This window comes from Lissotriton helveticus, chromosome 9 (genome assembly GCF_964261635.1).
Source record: "Lissotriton helveticus chromosome 9, aLisHel1.1, whole genome shotgun sequence".
Classification (NCBI taxonomy): Eukaryota; Metazoa; Chordata; class Amphibia; order Caudata; family Salamandridae; genus Lissotriton; species Lissotriton helveticus.
In genome coordinates, this window is record NC_136070.1 from 139,375,471 (window position 1) to 139,393,608 (window position 18,138).

Below are 18,138 nucleotides of genomic sequence, written 5' to 3' on the forward strand. Positions count from 1 at the left end.
AAAATAGGCAAAGACCTATACAAAAGCAAAGAAACTCCCTAGCACACGTCGAAAATCAAGTTCTTTTCAGTTTTCTCAAAATGATGCATTCAACATTCTTGCATTTCAGAAATGAATCGCATTAGTATCATCCGGTTGTTTCTTGTGAAGTTTCATTCTTGAGCTCTCACAGCCAACACGTGTTTCGTCGTATTGGGAATGTAACCCACGACTTTTTCAAGGCTCTTTGAAGTTATGCGGTTGCTTGTATTTTGCGGTGATACTTTGAAACCGGAGTGGGTTTCTGTAGGGGACGATCTTCGCGTCTCAGTAAAGATCAGGGGCCAGATGTAGGAGCCTAAATACCGGTCGGTAACGGCCGATTTCGGCCGTTACCGACCGGTATTTAAGAATTGGCATGTATGTGCATTTATTTTACAGAATCTGTAAATTTACCGAATCGGTAAATTTACCGATTCTGTAAAATACCGAATCGGTAATTTTATCGATTCGGTAAATCCAAATGTAGGTGGGACTCTTCTGAGTCCCAAAGGCCTTACCGATTCGGTATTTTACCACCCAATTCAATTGGGTGGTAAAATACCGAATCCAGGTGTGCATGCACATGTGTGCATGCACACCTATGCCATGTGACAGACAGACATGCCCTTCGGGCATGTCTGTGTGCCACATGGCACACATGCCTGTATTCGGGGTGCTAGAGGGTGTCAAAGTGACACCCCCTGCACCCTTGCAAAAATCGGTATTTACCGTATCGGTAAATACCGATTCGGTAATGCCCATTGATTCCGATGGGCTTCAAGGCCCATAGGAATCAATGGGCATTACCGAATCGGTATTTACCGATTCGGTAAATATCGATTTTTACAGATTCGGTAATTCAATTACCGAATTTACCTAAATCTCCCCCCTTCTATTTTACCGATTCATACATACCGAATCGGTAAAATTCGGTATTTATGAATCGGTAAAATAGAATTACCTACATCTGGCCCCTGGTATCTTACGGAAGGACCGGGGACACATTATTCACACCGTTGAAATGGCGAAAGCCCTACATATGAATATACAGAATTGAGAAGCCACACTCCTTGACTTCTTTCACCGAGTTTTACTGAGACGCGAAGATCGTCCCCTACAGAAACCCACTGCGGGTTGGAAGTATCACCGCAAAATACAAGCAACCGCATAACTTCAAAGAGCCTTGAAAAAGTCGTGGGTTACATTCCCAATACGACGAAACACGTGTTGGCTGTGAGAGCTCAAGAATAAAACTTCACAAGAAACAACCGGATGATACTAATGCGATTCATTTCTGAAATGGAAGAATGTTGAATGCATAATTTTGAGAAAACTGAAAAGAACTTGATTTTCGACGTGTGCTAGGGAGTTTCTTTGTTTCCTCGTATCCGTTTAATCCGCACGGGGAGGAGAGCCTTTTCATATCTCGCTCTGCGATACTGGAACCAGATTCCTGTTGGCCTGCGAAAATGTACTTCCTACACTGCCTTTAGAAAACTATTGAAAACCTTCCTTTTTTTAACATACTTTTTAACATGACCGGATGTCCTCCTCATTTCGCTAGGAAAGCGCCGAAATACCCCCCAGGGAGTCGCGCGCTATAGAAACTAAAATAACATAACATCAGGGTTTATTTGCATTTCTTTTTGTTAGCGCATACCTATTCTTGTATACTTTTTGTTGGTTAACAAGCATGGCTCGAAATGCCAAGTCGACCTCAGAAAAGAGGTAGGTCTACACTAGCAACATCTAGACCTGAGCCTTAGGTTAGTCCTTACCTCAAGTATGAGAAGGTCCACTTCTCCAGTGCCGGCCAGTGGTTGAAGGCATTGCGGATTATGCAAGGTCTATTGGGACAGATCCACTCACGGTAAAACTGTAAAGGCTTTTGAGGGCCGTTGAGGTAGGGCAGGGATTCTGTGATGCTCAGCTCTATACAAAAGAAAAGAGGACAACTGAGTGGAGGAACAATGTGTCATCCGACCTGTGGAATAACAAACAATCAATTTATGCCATTTCAAGCCTACTACATTTGTTCTCTCGTTTTAAAGCCTTTTCCTCTTGATGATGACCAGACGTCTACTTTAGGTATTGTAGAACAGTTTTCCTCTTAAAAGAAAGGGCACACGAGCACTAAAATAGGTCACCACAGACTATAAGTTAGATTGAATTTCATTTTGTCTAAAAATGAAATTTACTTAATGTACCTTTAAAAAAAACACAAATAAACAGAAACAACTTCCATTCCACCGAAAATAATTCATGGTGGGAGAAATACCAACCCCAATGCATCTATAATACTATGTTGCCTCAGGGAATTCAAGACATGTGAATTATATGGTTTTCCTTTTTTTCCTATTTTGTTTCTGTAGGACAGGAAGTCCTGTCTACTGGGGACTCATTGTTTACAACACTTAATACAAGATTCCTTGACTAAACACTTTTGTGACTACAGACTTGAATTGGCAGGAGGCGAGATTAATAGGTCTCTATTTCTGTTTGATTTCACTTCCATTATGGGGTCCTGTTAGTTATGTTTACTTATACACATTAGAAGGGACATGCTGTATTAGGAGCAGGATGTTATCAGGGATATAGGGATTCAAATTGTGATTAGGTTTTAGGACTCAGTCCTCGGCTCCAATATATGTTTCTGATTAGGTTCAGTTTCTCCATGCGATGTAAGGAAAGTAATCTAAATTGTGTATGTTTATGACAAATTGTGTTTTAGATTGTTCAATAGGCAGAGTAGAGACTGTTCTAGGTTTGCTTAAAATTGATATCATTAGTTTTTGTCAATGTACCAGCATTTAATTCAAATGCAATTATGTATCGAAGTGGATATTTGGATTATGATGATATGTTTTTTGCTTTACAGCCTTGATGATGTCCTGGATGGGGGCGAAACGCGTCCTGTTAATTGTATTAAATTTGTGAGAAGTTGGCTGACATTGATGAATGGTCTGAATAAAGAAAAACTACACATCATTCAACTGGAAGATTTTCTTTGGGACTTATTGTCCACATAGAAATTCGAAATAGTAGCAATAATAGTTCGTTCTAAATACTATTACGCTCCTTCTGTATTTTGATGTATGTTTAGTGCTTAGGGGTTGGTGACGACGAACCACTAAGAAGTTGAGCGTGACCATAAGTAACATTAATAATGGGAGACATGCGTACTAGGCCTCTACAAACGGACGAAACTGACTAAAGTTCCCACCAGATTCTGGGACCTGGGTTTGATAACTGCGAAAACGCTAATCACCAAACGTTAGAAACACAGCGAGCCCCCGCAAGCGGTACACTGGCGCAGCTCCTTTGACAATTGGGCGAGAGCAGAGAGCATAACCCTGCATAGGGAAGAAACGGCGGGGCTCCGTGCATACCCCATAGCTCAGGCCTGGGACGATACCTTGGCCGCCTTCCACAGGGCCCGCCTTCAGAGCGGAATCACTTAGGCGCACCGCAACCCTCTGACGCGCCCCCCTTAACGTGGAGTCAGTATAGGACGTGATTTAACACTACTGAACGGCGTCTAAATCCCAACAGGGGGAAAGGCCTTGCCAGGGTACACTGGATATGCGCGCACACTGCAACCTGATGGCATGACTCCTAGAACACTAAGGCCCAGCTGCGGAAGCTGCTGTTTTCCCCCCTTGTGCTTCCTCGCTGGTCCCCCCTGCCGCCCCCCGCCCCCCAGACCATGTCGCCTGCGCCACCCCCCGCTTTCCGGAAAGGCCACAATACGCATCAGATGTTCTACATACGCGATAGCACTGCATTAACACTTAGCCTCTCCTATGATTATTTTTAATTTTCACTCACTTATTTTTTTTTAATGTTAGTATTGATTGTGTTGTTGTTAAAGTTTTGAAGCATGGTTATAGTGTTTTGAATATCGGATACCACAGACATTCCTTTGGGCTCGCCCTGATGGCCACATGAGTGGATTCAATTGTACTGTTGTCATAACTGGATGGAGACACATATTCTTGGGAGCATAGGAACGTGACCATGCCTTTGTACCGAAATTGCCGGCTGCTAGCTCATATAATTAGATGACTCGCAATGCCATATTTATCTTGCTTTTTCCATCTTTTTCATAATTATGTTCCACGTATCCTTTCAGCCACTAGGCCCCTCTGATATTGTATCATGGATCCATTTTGGAAGGTACATCCTTCTTATTTTTTCATGTACACCTGTTATTTCTTGGAAGGCCGATTTTTGGGGATGGGTGCCCTAGGCTGTATGTACATTTTGTTTGTCAATGTTGGAAGACAAGTAAGGTATTCACAGCATACTGTTGTTGTTCAGGCGCATATTTGTATGATCGTGGCTTGTTAAATTGTGTCTGCATTACAAATGCTTTGATATGTTATGCAATTTACATAAGAAAAATGCAATAAAATATATTTAAACAAAAAAATAAGTAACATTAATAATTACAGACTAGGACCGGATAGCTTTCCAGTGCACACAGCAGGTGGCATCACAGAGGTGGTCCTTTCACCTTGAACTACAGAGACTGCAGTATCCAACTTTAACCAACCCCCATCTACCAACTGGCAGTGCTCCAGGAAGACTAATAAGCATCTGTTCTTAACAAAAAGGCATAATATAATTTTTAAAGAAGCCTTGTCTCCTCTTTCTACACTTCAGTGTAGGTCTTCAGCTATGTCAGCAATACCTTCGCTCTCTCTGTGAAAACAACTACAACTCCATCTTGTGCACAAGGTATCCAAAATGGGTCACACACACCTCCTTTACTCTGGTTGACTCATACACACCATGCATGCATACACACCATAACGACTACACACACACAAACATGCACTACACTTGAGAGGTTAGATCTAAAATCTGGGTTACAGCGCATAGAAGCTGAACCTTACAGAAAGCCTCCACTTCAGTGACAGAAACACAGTACACTGCAAACACCACTGCAAGTGCTGAACATATGACAGAGACAGTAGTCCACTACCTGTACAATGAGGGCGGACTTGAAGCAGCCCTACAGGTTACAGGACAGCTCCAGGATATCACTCATGTCAAGGAAAAGGCCTAGGACTCTGCACGCAGTCTAGATTGGTGTGATGATAGGGTCAAATTTGAAAACTAGGATGTCAGATACACGCACTCAGGGTAGGAGAAAACGACTGCACACCATGCAAAGAACATTCCCATCCCAACAGGATAACATTTTATTTTTTTAAACAAAGAGCACTAACAGATTTGGCTGACTAATTTATTTATTTATTTTAACATTTTATAGAGCGCGAACCAGACCCGTGAGGGTATCAGAGCGCTTTACAGGTTTGAGGGTGGTATACAAAGCGTTAGAAAGGGAGGGAACAATTTGGTAAGATGGGGGATACATTATACAATATACAAGAAAAAGCACACAGTCTATGGTCCCGGCTACAAGAAGGATAAAAAGTTAACAATAGGTAGAAACTTATAAAAGGAGGCCTGCAGTCTCAACAATTGGGAGGGATGCCCAGGAGTGCAGTATTAGGTATCCTCCGTAGAGCAATGGATGATGTCAAGGTGGAGGGTGGAAACAAGTCGCTACGGTGATTGCGATGTAATCATAAGACAAGGTATTTGCCCATTAAGAAGGTTTTGGTTTCCTTTTTAAAGTGTGCCAAGGACGGAATTCTTCTAATGGCGGGTGGGAGGGAGTTCCAGATTCTTGGAGCGGCCCCAGATAAGGCCCGATTGTAGGTTTTTTTCTTCCAGAAGCGGGCTGGTTGCAGCATAGGTCTTTGGCAGATCTGGAGTTTCTGATTCTTCCTGATATCACGAGTTTAAATACTTGTACTAAAGGAGTGTATACTGTATGCTATTTAAGGATGGTAAGGTTGAGCAGGAAGTCTTCTAAATCCAGGGAGGGAACCACAGTTTGTTGAATGTTTGAGCCATCAGACAATACAATGGGAGTCTACTATTGCCAGCAACGGAAATGCAATTTGTCAGCTGTTCGCACCCAGACAGAACCTGCTGCCTATATGGTTATTGCCACAGACAGAAGCAGAGTTTAACAGTTTAGTGATCACTGGGAAATTGTTCTGCTAGCCAACTGTTGCCAGCAAGGAAAGCACAGTCTATCAGATAGTCAAAACCTGAGAGATTGCACCGCCACGCCAAACGAAAAAGACTTGTAGGGCGCTATAACCCATAGGTATCATAGCATGACCACAAAAAAGCAACAAAAAAAGCCCAGGAATAAAAGGATTCTAAAGCAAATAGTTTTTCAGTCTGCTCATAAATTGCAATAAGGGCCCCTGTGTAGCCTACTTGTATTTAGGGATTGCAAGAAGGTGCATATTCTGGGATTTCAATGTCATGCGTGGGCAATATAATTTCGATCTAGTTTTCCAGTGTACAAGACAATCAAAGTATAATATTTTACCAATTGTAACTAATCTGTAAACACTCTTTGCAATTAGAAATCCATTAAGTTCTTAGTATGAGCCTGCCTGGCACACAGCAACTTTATCCAAGTACACCTGAGCAGCAATATTCTGAGGTCTCTGTAAGCACCCTAGACTTCTATGGGGTGCCTACAAAAATGGTACTACAGTAATCGAGCCTGCAGTCTGGTATGGCTCTGGCAATGTTGGCTATGTCTGCTTCAGACAGCAGAGGCTGAAGTTTATGGAGTAGGCGTATATGACAACAACATAACTTAGCAGGTTAACCTGCCCTTTCTGGTTCCTCCAGCTGTCGAACACCAAACCATGGATTTAAACTTATATGGAAGCACTGATGTCCGAAGCACTTACAGTACAGTATGTGCTCTCCAGGCTTTTTAAGGACACGCATTGGCAATGCCAATTGGTCGATTTATGAAAGCACTCTAAAGCAACACCTAAAAATACGTTATTGACTGCCCTCCTCCAGCAGTGCTACTGGCAGAGAGAAACGCCATATATTATCTCGTTATCTAAGACACTTTAATAACATTGTAATGGCATGTGTGCGCCCCTAAAAGTTCAAGTTCAGGCACCTCGAGAAATAAATAAAATGGTCACAGCTGTGTAGAGGGCAAGCCCATTTTCTTGTGGATGCACCCAATCAAAATCTGCACTGCTGACTCCCAACACGTGCATGGAACCAATGCCCATCTCCTCAGGATAGCCAAATAATGGTCTAGTGACCGCTCCACTGTCATGCCAGACCATAATAAACAAACCCCAACAATTTCAACTCCTGCTTGCTGGTCTTTATTACAAGCCACTCTCTAATCTACAACAATACCTCTGTCAGGGATGCAGCATCATGGTGGAAATATCAACTCAGTAGCAGAACCTACCAACTGTTGTCCACACAGACATGAAAACCTATCCCCATGCTTTCGACATTTCAAGAAATTACTACATATCACATATGACAGGAGGGGCCTACGGCAAGGTTCTACTACTGAAGCTGTGGCCCCATCTCTTATCACCTGTGATGATATGTTTGTTGGAAAGAATTTAAACAAAAGGAGGAAAGTTGCTGATACTCCAACCACTCGTTCCAGGCAGTTCAATAAAACATCACATTTAAAGATACTAAAAGAAGCCGATGGTTCTAACGGCACCACTCAGTCAGTCAGTCAGAATATCTTTATTCGACTTATTTTAAGTCATACAAAGAAACAAAAACAATAAAACATACATGCAGAACTTATCCTGCATTTTCCTAGAGAACGAGAGTCTAAAAATTCAGATATTTAAAAAAAAAATTAAATAGTGTTATACATGATTAAAAAAGATATTTCATTTCATTTCAGAGAATAAATGTACATAGTAAAACCATAACTTTAAGGCGAAATTTGGCCGGCAGCTTTCGCCCTTGCAGCAGCTACCAGGAAATTAGCAATGCAGAACGTAATGCGGGGATTAGACATGAGTTGTAAGAAGAGCAAAGCCGGTCGCGCCTGTATAAAACCGGCTTCTTTCAAGATGGGGAACAAGTATTTTTTCCTCTGCTCTAAATACATACTACAAAACATGACAAAATGGATTGTGTCCTGCACAGAAAAATGGTCGCAACTACAGGGGGGGGCCAAGTCTGGCTTCTGCCAGCTCTTAAAATGACCCAATTGAAAATGTAACAAATTAAATCTAAACTTAATTAGTAAAAACCTATGATGAGGAATTGTAACAAAACTAAGATAAGTTGCGAGTGAAGATGAGCTAACCAGAAGGCTGTGTTCCCTAACCGCTGGTTTCTGCAATTCATATTCCTCACGGCATGCTTCCTTCCTTTCCCTAAATGACCTTTTTATGAAGTCAATATCCTGTACCTTAATTTTCTCTGGATGCAAGAAAAGTTCCGGACGGCCCAGGTCTGTAAATGTTTTAGCTAGATACGCCAGCCATGGGATATTACTATATTTATCCAGAGATAAAACGTCATACAGAATTTTGTGATTCAAGGGGAGATCTTCGTTCAACCACATTTTCAGCCGCAGGGTCAAGGGGGATAGACTCAATGTGTCTGACAGATAGGGTAGGCCAACCTCTTTGTGGATAGAATAAGTTGGGGTTGACTGTGGTACAGAAAGCAGGGATCTGATAAATCTGTTCTCTGCTCTCTGTATTAGGTCAAGATTTGCATACCCCCACAAGGCGGAACCATATGTCGCGATGGCCACAGATTTACACTTGTAGATTTTTAATAGAGCTTCCATAGGCCTTGCCCCTAGCTTACCAGCAAAGCCCATGAGGGCTGACGATGATCTAACTACAGCCAGCCTCTTCGCTCTTATCTGTGGACCCCAGGATCCTTTCTGGTCAAACAATACGCCCAAATAGGGAAATGAGGGAACCTTAGAAACAGGGACCCCCCTGCAGAAAAAGGATTTTTGTCTTTTTTTGTTGCACTCACGCCCCATTACCATCGTGTGTGACTTAGAGGCGTTTACCTTAAGGTCCAGGTTTTCCATAAAAGAACCAAAGGCGTCCAAGAGATGCTGAAGGCCGACACCAGTACGGGCGATCAGCACAGCGTCGTCCGCATACAGAAGTGCCGGAATTTGGACTCCTCCTGCATACGGAACGTCAGCTTCCTGGCCACGCAGGTGTGTACCCAGGCCATTGATATAGATGGTAAAAAGCACGGGGGCTAGTATACAGCCTTGCCGTACCCCCTTTAGGGATTTAAACAATGGGGTACATCTACCATCGTTTGTTACGCGGACGGCTGCAAAAAGTTCCTGGTGCAAAGTGGCCATAAACGCAACCAAGGCTTCATCGATACCCATCTCCAGCAATATCCTCCACAGTTTTGACCTATTGACCAAATCAAAAGCCGAGGAGAGGTCCATGAATGCAAGAAACACGGACCCCTCCTTGGCCATGGTATACTTGGAAATGAGTAGATGCAGGTTAATGCATTGTTCAATGGTCCCTTTTCTTTCTCTGAAGCCATATTGTAATTCAGACAGCCCACCGCAACTCTCTACATTCTCCCTCAATCTAAATAGAAGTACTCTACCCAAGATCTTTATGGTTGAGTCCAAAAGGGATATGGGCCTATAGCAAGCGGGATCATCCCGCTGGCCTTTGTTTTTAAAAATAGGGACAATGGTGGATGTGGCCCATGAGGCGGGGGCAGAATTACCATTAGCTACATTAAACACATTTGTCAAAACCTCCGCCCACAGTTTTGGTGAGTACATAAAAAAGTCAGCAGGGACGCCATCAGGACCAGGTGCCTTATGCTTTGTTGTAGCCAATAGCGCTTTTTCCACTTCCTGGAGATTAAAGGTGATAGGGTGTGCAACTGCAAAAAGCGGTGGGGCATCTTTAGATCCTTCGTCCTCACCCCCGTAGACATTTTTAAAATGTGACAGCCATTTATCATCAGTAATCACACAATCCAAGGGTTCATTTTTAACTTCTGAGAATAAGGGCTGTTTGATAATCTCCCAAAATCTCCTGCTGTCCTTCAGTACTGCTGCTGAAAGGAGATTTTCCCATGATTCGCGTTTGATGGTGTCCTTACGATTCTTTATGGCTGCCTTGTAGTTCTTCCTTAATCTGGAAATGTCATCTTTTACCCTACGAAGCGTTTTTAGGGCTACCAGCAGGGATCTGTGGGCTTTTGAGCATGCAGAGTCAAACCAACGCTTATGTCCAGGGGTTCCCTTTTTAGGCTTGACTAAAAGATCCTTTGACACCTGACCACATATTGCCTCATATGCCACTACTATTTCTTTACTTTGTGCGCAAGTGTTTTTACAGATCTCTACATAATCTTTAATTTTGGGGAAGTTTTTTGCGTAAAAATTTTCCGGGACCACTTTGGCCCATTTCACTCGTCTATCTTGATCAGTGGTCCTCAGGGGGTGAGCAGGTATTGCTGTTGTTGGTGGTACTCCCATCTGGGCTCCCCAGGCGACTTCGAGTAATACCGGGTTATGGTCACTATAATGGATTAAAACTGTGCGATAATCCATAGTCTGGTTTAGAATGCCTTGTGAGACAAAAATGTAGTCTATCACTGATCCATGTTGGATACCAATAAAAGTTGGCATTCTCGAGCCCCAGTCTGGTTCGTACAGGTCATAGTTAGCGAGTAATTCTTCTAACTCCTGCCCCTCTGTGGTGTGTTCAAAATGCGGGCCCTGGGGACCCACATCACCGTCATCAGTGTCACTACTTCCCTTACAGGCTAAGTTACATAAATGAATGTTAAAATCGCCTAATAAAATAAACTCAAAAGCAAAATTGGTATTCTGACATGCTATATTTTAAATGCTATCCAAATTAGCAATGTTGCAACCTCTATATTCTCTATTCCCTGAATTATAGAAGTTTACATATATGGTCCTGCTAGAGTTGTTAATCACCCTTTCAACCATTAAAATGTTATGTGAGTCAGTGCTAATCTGCCTGTAGGTTCCTTTTAAATCTAAGGAGAATAGGATTACCAGGCCACCTTTGGCTCTTCCCATACGGCTAGGGACAGCAGGTTTGGTGAAGCTAGTAAAGCCATCCAACCAAAAATTGGCGGATGTGTCCCAAGTTTCTTGCAGGGCGATAATGTGATGGTTTGAGACAAAGCTCAACCAAGCATTGTCCTGACGTTTTGCATTTAGACCTGCTACGTTCCAGCTTATGATCTTGCAGGAGTCAGTGCGTTTCCTAGGTTCTTGGGCTCTCCCTAAGTCCCCTTCAGCTGGACGTGGTGGTAATAACCCCTCGTATATTCCCACTTCAAAAGGGCTCTGTCTATTCTTGCTAAGCAAGCTCTGCGATTCACAGGCCTCCGTCTGGTTCGGTGACGGGCCATGGCCACAGATTAACATCTCTTGACTCTCTAGAGCTTCCTTGTGTGTGGATTCACTGGGGACTTGAGCAATATTATGTTGGCCGCTCTTAGATAATGGCATGTTCAGTGTTTCACTTGCTGAATCAATTCCGAACTTAAGTCAATCACAATTGTTTAGGTCGGATAGGGGGCCATACCTGTTGCCCATTTCCAAACCCCAATCAAAGGGAGTAGCTACCTGACCCCATCCATTGGCTGATTTATTCCACATAGGTTGTGGGATATTTGGGCGTATCAAGGACTGATCATTTCTCATCCGGGGTATAAACCTATTTCCCCAGCCACTGAGCTCGTAGCCCGAAAATCCGGGACCCCTTCCATTTATGATGGATTCGTGTGTCATGGCGGGCCTGACGTTTGGCTCATTCGGGTAATTAAATCTTCCCATCTCAAAGTTAGTCATAGGCTGGAGGCGATCATTAATATATCGAGAACCAGTACCCCCTCCCCAGCTAATGATGTTAGTCGATCTCTTAGATCTAGGGAAGTTGGGGAAGGTGGCAAGCTGGGTCTCGCTATAGAAAAATTTAAGGGTAAGGGAAATTATAGAACCGCTTCGTCGTTGAGGTGGGAAGATATTTGACAGAATGTTTGGAAGGACCTCAGCATTAGCGAAATTTAAGATTACACAATCCCCCTTGAATTTTTTAGGCTTATTCCCAATCCATGATACCCTCCTAGTCATGACGATATCCCCTGCTAATTTGTCAGACCCTTGATATGCCATATGCATATTATTGGTGAGCCAGTGTAGCGCTTTGTCCTTCAAACCCTGGTTGGACTCTATTTTCTCTTGTGATAGGGCAGGGACGTTTGCCAACACTAGCACTACTGGTGAGGCTTCGAGAATGAATTGGGCTTAGTCTTCCTCTTGTTGTGGTCCTGGTATGACAGCAGTTGGGATGGTGGAGAGATCCCCTTCTACTTCCTGCCTAGAAGCAGGTAGTAAAGGAGATGGAAGTGGCTGCCCTTGTACCGCAATCTGTAGTAGACTATCAATTGGGGTATCCTCCACCCCTGTAGCCGCCAGATTAGTGACGAGGGAGGATAGATTCCCCACCTCTTCGGTCAACTTACTATGTGCCCCTCCGAATTTTTTAACCTCGGAAGTTAATTTGTCCAGTTTCCCGATCAAAGGCTTAACAATTGTCCTGATTTTAGTGTCTATCATATCTTGTATCCTATTAAATAGATCATCGTCAATAATGCGTCTTGACTCTGGGTCAACATCCAGCTCCTCATTTTCCCTTTCGCATCTTCGTGGTGGAGTGGACGCTTTTTTTCTGCCTTGCTGTTTCCCCCCCCGTCTTGCCTGAAATTTTCTACAGGTTCTCACTGCACGTTGTGCGGGCTGCCGATGTGATAGGACTTCATCCACTATAACTATCTGGTGGTTGGGATCAGAGGCAGCATTAACTGACAAATCTGCGGTATGATCTGAATCTTCTTCCTCATTGCCTTTATCTTGGGCAGTAGGATCTGATATGTTTATGGATGAGTTTTCTAGCGGTGTGTCAGACGCCACTATACTTAGAGCACTTGTGGTAGGGCTATCTGGAGGCAAAATTGGCGATTGGCTTAAGCCTAAAGATTGCCTTCTCTCGTTGTTTATCTTACTGACCACTTGTACTAAGTAAGAATCCAAAGTATTAAGTGGCTCGATGACTGCAGGTACCAGTTTCTTCCCCATGTTTACTACAGGCTTTAGCAGACTATCAGATGTCAGAGTAGTTTACCAGGGTTTAACTTAGATAGAAACGATTAATAATAGCAGGACGGTAAGATGTGCAACACTAGCACTTTGTCATTCAGTTAGGTTCAGGTCAGCACGTCTGACATGTGCTAGAATATATAATGGCTAGTACAGTACCTTAACGGCTACATGCAGCTGTTGTCAGGGGGGTGGCCTAGCCTGGCCTTTTCCGGCCTCTGAGGGCCACAGAGGGCCCGCCCTTTGCCCGGGCTTAGCCCCGGGCGTCCCGCTCGCGTCCCGCGAGGCTGAGGGCTTGCTGATTTTAAACGCCCCTCCTGGCGCCTTGGTCTGGCGTCAGGGAATGCGCCTCCGCCGCAAAGGCTGCCGGGATTTGGAGTCCCGGAGCGGCGGTGGCGTGCCTGGTGATCGCGGTCGCTGGTCGCTGGTCTCTGCGGGTAAAGGTGCGGCGTGGCGTGGGACAACTGGATTCCCCAAGCCTCTCTTGCCCTTCAGAATGCTCAGCCAGGTAAGAATGATTTGTCGCTCCCCCCGCTCCACCGAGGGCTTGCTGATTTTAAACGCCCCTCCTGGCGCCTTGGTCTGGCGTCAGGGAACGCGCCTCCGCCGCAAAGGCTGCCGGGATTTGGAGTCCCGGAGCGGCGGTGGCGTGCCTGGTGATCGCGGTCGCTGGTCGCTGGTCTCTGCGGGTAAAGGTGCGGCGTGGCGTGGGACAACTGGATTCCCCAAGCCTCTCTTGCCCTTCAGAATGCTCCGCCAGGTAAGAATGATTTGTCGCTCCCCCCGCTCCACCGAGGGCTTGCTGATTTTAAACGCCCCTCCTGGCGCCTTGGTCTGGCGTCAGGGAACGCGCCTCCGCCGCAAAGGCTGCCGGGATTTGGAGTCCCGGAGCGGCGGTGGCGTGCCTGGTGATCGCGGTCGCTGGTCTCTGCGGGTAAAGGTGCGGCGTGGCGTGGGACAACTGGATTCCCCAAGCCTCTCTTGCCCTTCAGAATGCTCCGCCAGGTAAGAATGATTTGTCGCTCCACTCGAATGCGACCTTAGACAGTCTCTTCCCAGAGACGTATAGAGCCGCCTCTGTAATTTGGGCAGGTTCAATTATTGCCTACAAGTGAAGCGTAATCTTTCAGCTATTTCGATTCTCAGAGGTGTACTGTCTACAGGGATTTCCCGCAAGAAAACCACTCTGTTACTGTTGTATCTTAATGCATCCTCCATAGCGTTCCAAGTCCCTGATTCTCAGCCAGTGTGTGAGGTCATCTAGAATGTAGAGAGTATTTTTAGGATTGGAGTGTCAGTTGGAGATATGGGCTAAGCAGCAGGATCCTGCTCCTTGTGGGGCTTAGCTATCTACTTACCTACTTGTAACAAAGATCTAATAAACCTTCTTACAACCTACACTACGCCCACTGGAATTCCATTACAACAGTTACCCCTTACGTCTTCCATTAATATCAAATGATGCTGCCAGTCAACTACTGCCAGCAAGGAAAGCTTTTTCTATTAATTGTAGAAATATCAACCAGAAGGCTCTCAAGTTTCCCTGTTCCGAGTGTGAGTAGGTCATTCAGTTCTGGAATTTTCTTTGAATTGAGGGGTTTATAGTACTGGTTTTATAGTGGCTTGAACAGGACTACAAACCCAAGGATGCACCGACAAAAAATCTGGACTGGATGAACTACTCCTGTGTGGAACTGGCTAACTTGAGATTTCAGACAACCAGCCTTCATAGACACTCCTAGACCAACAACTTAACCAGAAAAACACTCAGCATCTCCTGGGGGCATACAACCTGCCACTGGGGCCTCTCTCTGTCGCCTAACAACCCTTAGCGACAATCACCTTCTGCTAAGCTAATGCAACGACTATAAGACAGTCCTTAATTTATTCTCAGAGTCTATCTTCATAGCTGCCAAGTGGCTCCATGTCATGGAAGAACAGCTAAAGCCAGTACTAGTGTTTTATCCAACAGCCCATTGCATGCAGGGAAAAATAAGTCCATGCTTTTAATGGGAAACAGAAAATTTCTACAATCAAAATGAGCCATGCTATCAAAAAGTGCGTGCAACCCAAATATGTCACATGAAATTTACCTATTTTGCAACTACAAATTGTCTGCCCCTCATAGGAAAGTACCGACTTTAAACAACCCTTAGAAGCCCATAGCTATATCTTGCATTCCCTGAACCATTACTCATGAACTCTCAGTCGGCCCTCAGATCCCATCTGACTAGAGGTGGGCGAGCCAGCAAATTAACAGGGCGTGCTGAGTCTGGGGTATCGCTTGGCTCTTAGAGCCCGGGGTATTGCTTGGCTCTTAGAGCCTGGGGTATCGCTTGGCTCTTAGAGCCCATGCACGGGCCGAGTCCTGAGAATGTCTGCCATGTAAATCATACAACGTACATCATGCAAAATATTACGAAGTCTCTTCAAAGTTCAAAAAAGTCTATTTAACATGTTTAAGTTTTGAAATTCATATGTCACATTATAGCACTGCACTGTGAAGTAATTATTAAAAGCGATAGTTTTTAAACATGAACTCAGAACCATTCTGATCCCATTCCCATGCTGAAGATAGTGCCATTCGTTAACTGCGAGGCAAGACAGTTGAACCCTGTATGTGGCCTAGATTCTTAAACATACAGCTACATTATAGTGCATAAAATTTGTGCATCTTGTATTCTGAACTCACGTATTTAAACGTGCTTTCATATGCAATAGTGAAGAAAAAGGAGGCTTGGTAAAATAAAATATTTGCCGAAGAAAACCACACAATTTGATTAAGTGGAGAAGCCGCAATTAATGCGGGTTTTCTGGTTCACACAGTACAAATCAGCCACTACATGGGTATCTTTTTTGTCTCTCCTTTTACCTCAAACATCAATGCTTTGTTTTTACCTCTTCGTGCATGAGGGTGGCAGGAAGAAGCCACATGAACGTTCGTCTCGTTATGAGCTCAAAGTACCAAGAGGACCTCGAGCTGAGCCAGAGACAGTCTTCAGGCTTGAGCTTTCAGTGGCTTGCCTACTTCTACTTCTGACATCTTCTGAATCCTTCAGCTTGTCGGTATAGATCATCAGACATCCTCAACTAGCCCTTGGACACTCTCCGCGAGCTCTTACAGCCCATCAGCTGGCCATCAGTTAATCCTTAATAAGCCAGATCTCAAAGAATCCTTCCAGGACCACCACCACCTCTCTGACATGCTTTGGCTATATAGCTGGCAAGTTTCCCAGGTCCATGTTTGATTAGTTAGGCTAGTCTAGGTTTTTCTAATAATTCTGGGACTTGTAGTCATATCTATGAATTCTATGAAAAAAAGAGACTGGCCTAACTTGTCACGTCTGGACCGGGGAAACGTGGTAGCAATGAGAGCTAGTGTTACCAAACAACTCCATGTTACTGAGACACCTGGTTGCCTGTCGTGGGCTATCGTGTAACAAGTCAGTGCAATTCGGGAGATGTAGTCTTGATTCAGGTCAATTCAACCAAAAGGACTAATACACCCGAAAAGAATGACTTGTAAAAAAAAAACCTTTGACTGGAAAAGTAGTGTGCAGAAAGCATGGAGTCATGTAGAAACCATACATGGGTCAGCCCTCAGACACCTTTAACTTTTCCACTGAAACCATCAGCGGATTCCCAGAAAACGTGAGCCAACCAACCAAGCTTATTTCAATAAAAAATAAAATAAGTCATGAAAAGTAAATAACACCTGAATAAAAGAACAGTAAGATTAACTGAACCTATAGCACAGAAGATACTATAATAGAAGGTATAGTCAACATACAGAGCTCTTAATTTTTCCTGGTCCATACATGAGTAGGTCAAACAATACAGAAATTTTCTTTTAATTCTTGGATTTGTAGTCGTGGCTTTATAATGGCTTACACAAGACTGCAAATTCCAACACACACAGACAAAAACATGGACTGGGTGATCTAATCATGCCTGGAAACAGGAAGCCTGAGAATTCAGAAAATAACTCTTGGGAGAACGGACCTAAGCAAGTAAACCCCTAAGAAGTTGTGCACTCTGTCACCCTAGAACAGTGGTCTTCAAACTTCTTAATGCTGAGCCCCCCTTGTAAAAATAAAAATCCTTGGCCCCCCCCCTCAATTTTTTTCACAATTATTCTGCTAAATTGCCAATGTTTGAATATGTCTAAACATATGTAAACATTGCAGTTAAGCTCTGTACCCCCTTTTTACACGTACTCCTTGTCAGGTTATAAATGGCAATAGTTGTTAGTGATGGCTCATTACAAGGTGGTTTACTGCTGCTCATGTTTTAATACTTAAAACAAAGGATGATGCTTCTCTTGGCCAGAAACTGGCATCCACCCTCCCCCAAATCACTTAAGGCCTCCCCAGGGGAGGGGGGTCATTCCTCTGCCCCAGAATGTGAGATCGCAAGCTGTGCGTGCTGTCATGCGTCTGAAACCCCCGGTCTAGCTAGTGAACCCCACTCATATTTGTGCCACTTCACCTTCTTCAGCCTGATCTGGTTTTTTGGTAGGAACGTTTTGCATGCTGGAACTTGTGGGTCAATAGGAACAACATTAAAAGTACAAGCGACAACACGCACCGTGCTGCCATGCAAGGACTCTTCCCCGACCCACAGATGACTGACAATCAATGTGGCCTCACCCCGAGCCTCGAGAGAGAAGTCCCTCAGACACCGCCGCACAGATTCCACCTCGGCCATCCCACCCCAAATACAACATGTGGAAACCGGGCGCACGCCAGGATTCGGTACACGATTACTGCTGCCTAGCTCCGAAGAGCTGACGGGTGAAACAAACAACTAGACCGCCGTTACACACACACTTGGAAGCCATGTTGGATGTAGTGAACAGAACGGTGTTCAGGTTGCCGCACCTCCTTTGCTTAACGACGTAAACTTTACTTTGTCCAAACGAAGACTAGAAGTTAACATTTAAAAGTGAAAATAAGAAATTATCTTCGAAATAGCAATTGGAATAATTTGAATTTTAATAACCTTGAACTCGCAATACCAAACGATAATTTTACTCTCGGTAGTGTGTGATACCCAACAATAATTTTGTGAAAACT

At 44.1% G+C, this 18,138-nt stretch overlaps 1 protein-coding gene across 2 annotated transcripts in view; it reads right to left on the reverse strand.

Annotated features, from left to right (window-relative positions):
- JMJD7 (jumonji domain containing 7) overlaps positions 1 to 17,815 on the reverse strand; it is a 50,877-nt gene extending 33,062 nt beyond the window's left edge. The window contains exons 1-2 of one of the 2 annotated variants that reach the window (XM_078659648.1): positions 17,552 to 17,784; positions 1,800 to 1,953 (exon numbers count right to left, since the gene is read on the reverse strand). In XM_078659648.1, coding sequence (XP_078515774.1) covers positions 1,800 to 1,953; positions 17,552 to 17,594 — 197 coding nt within the window. In that variant the 5' untranslated portion in view covers positions 17,595 to 17,784. Of the gene's footprint in view, positions 1 to 1,799; positions 1,954 to 17,551 lie in introns of both variants that reach the window. The other variant, XM_078659647.1, reaches the window with a different exon arrangement.
- Positions 17,816 to 18,138: the final 323 nt, after the last annotated feature.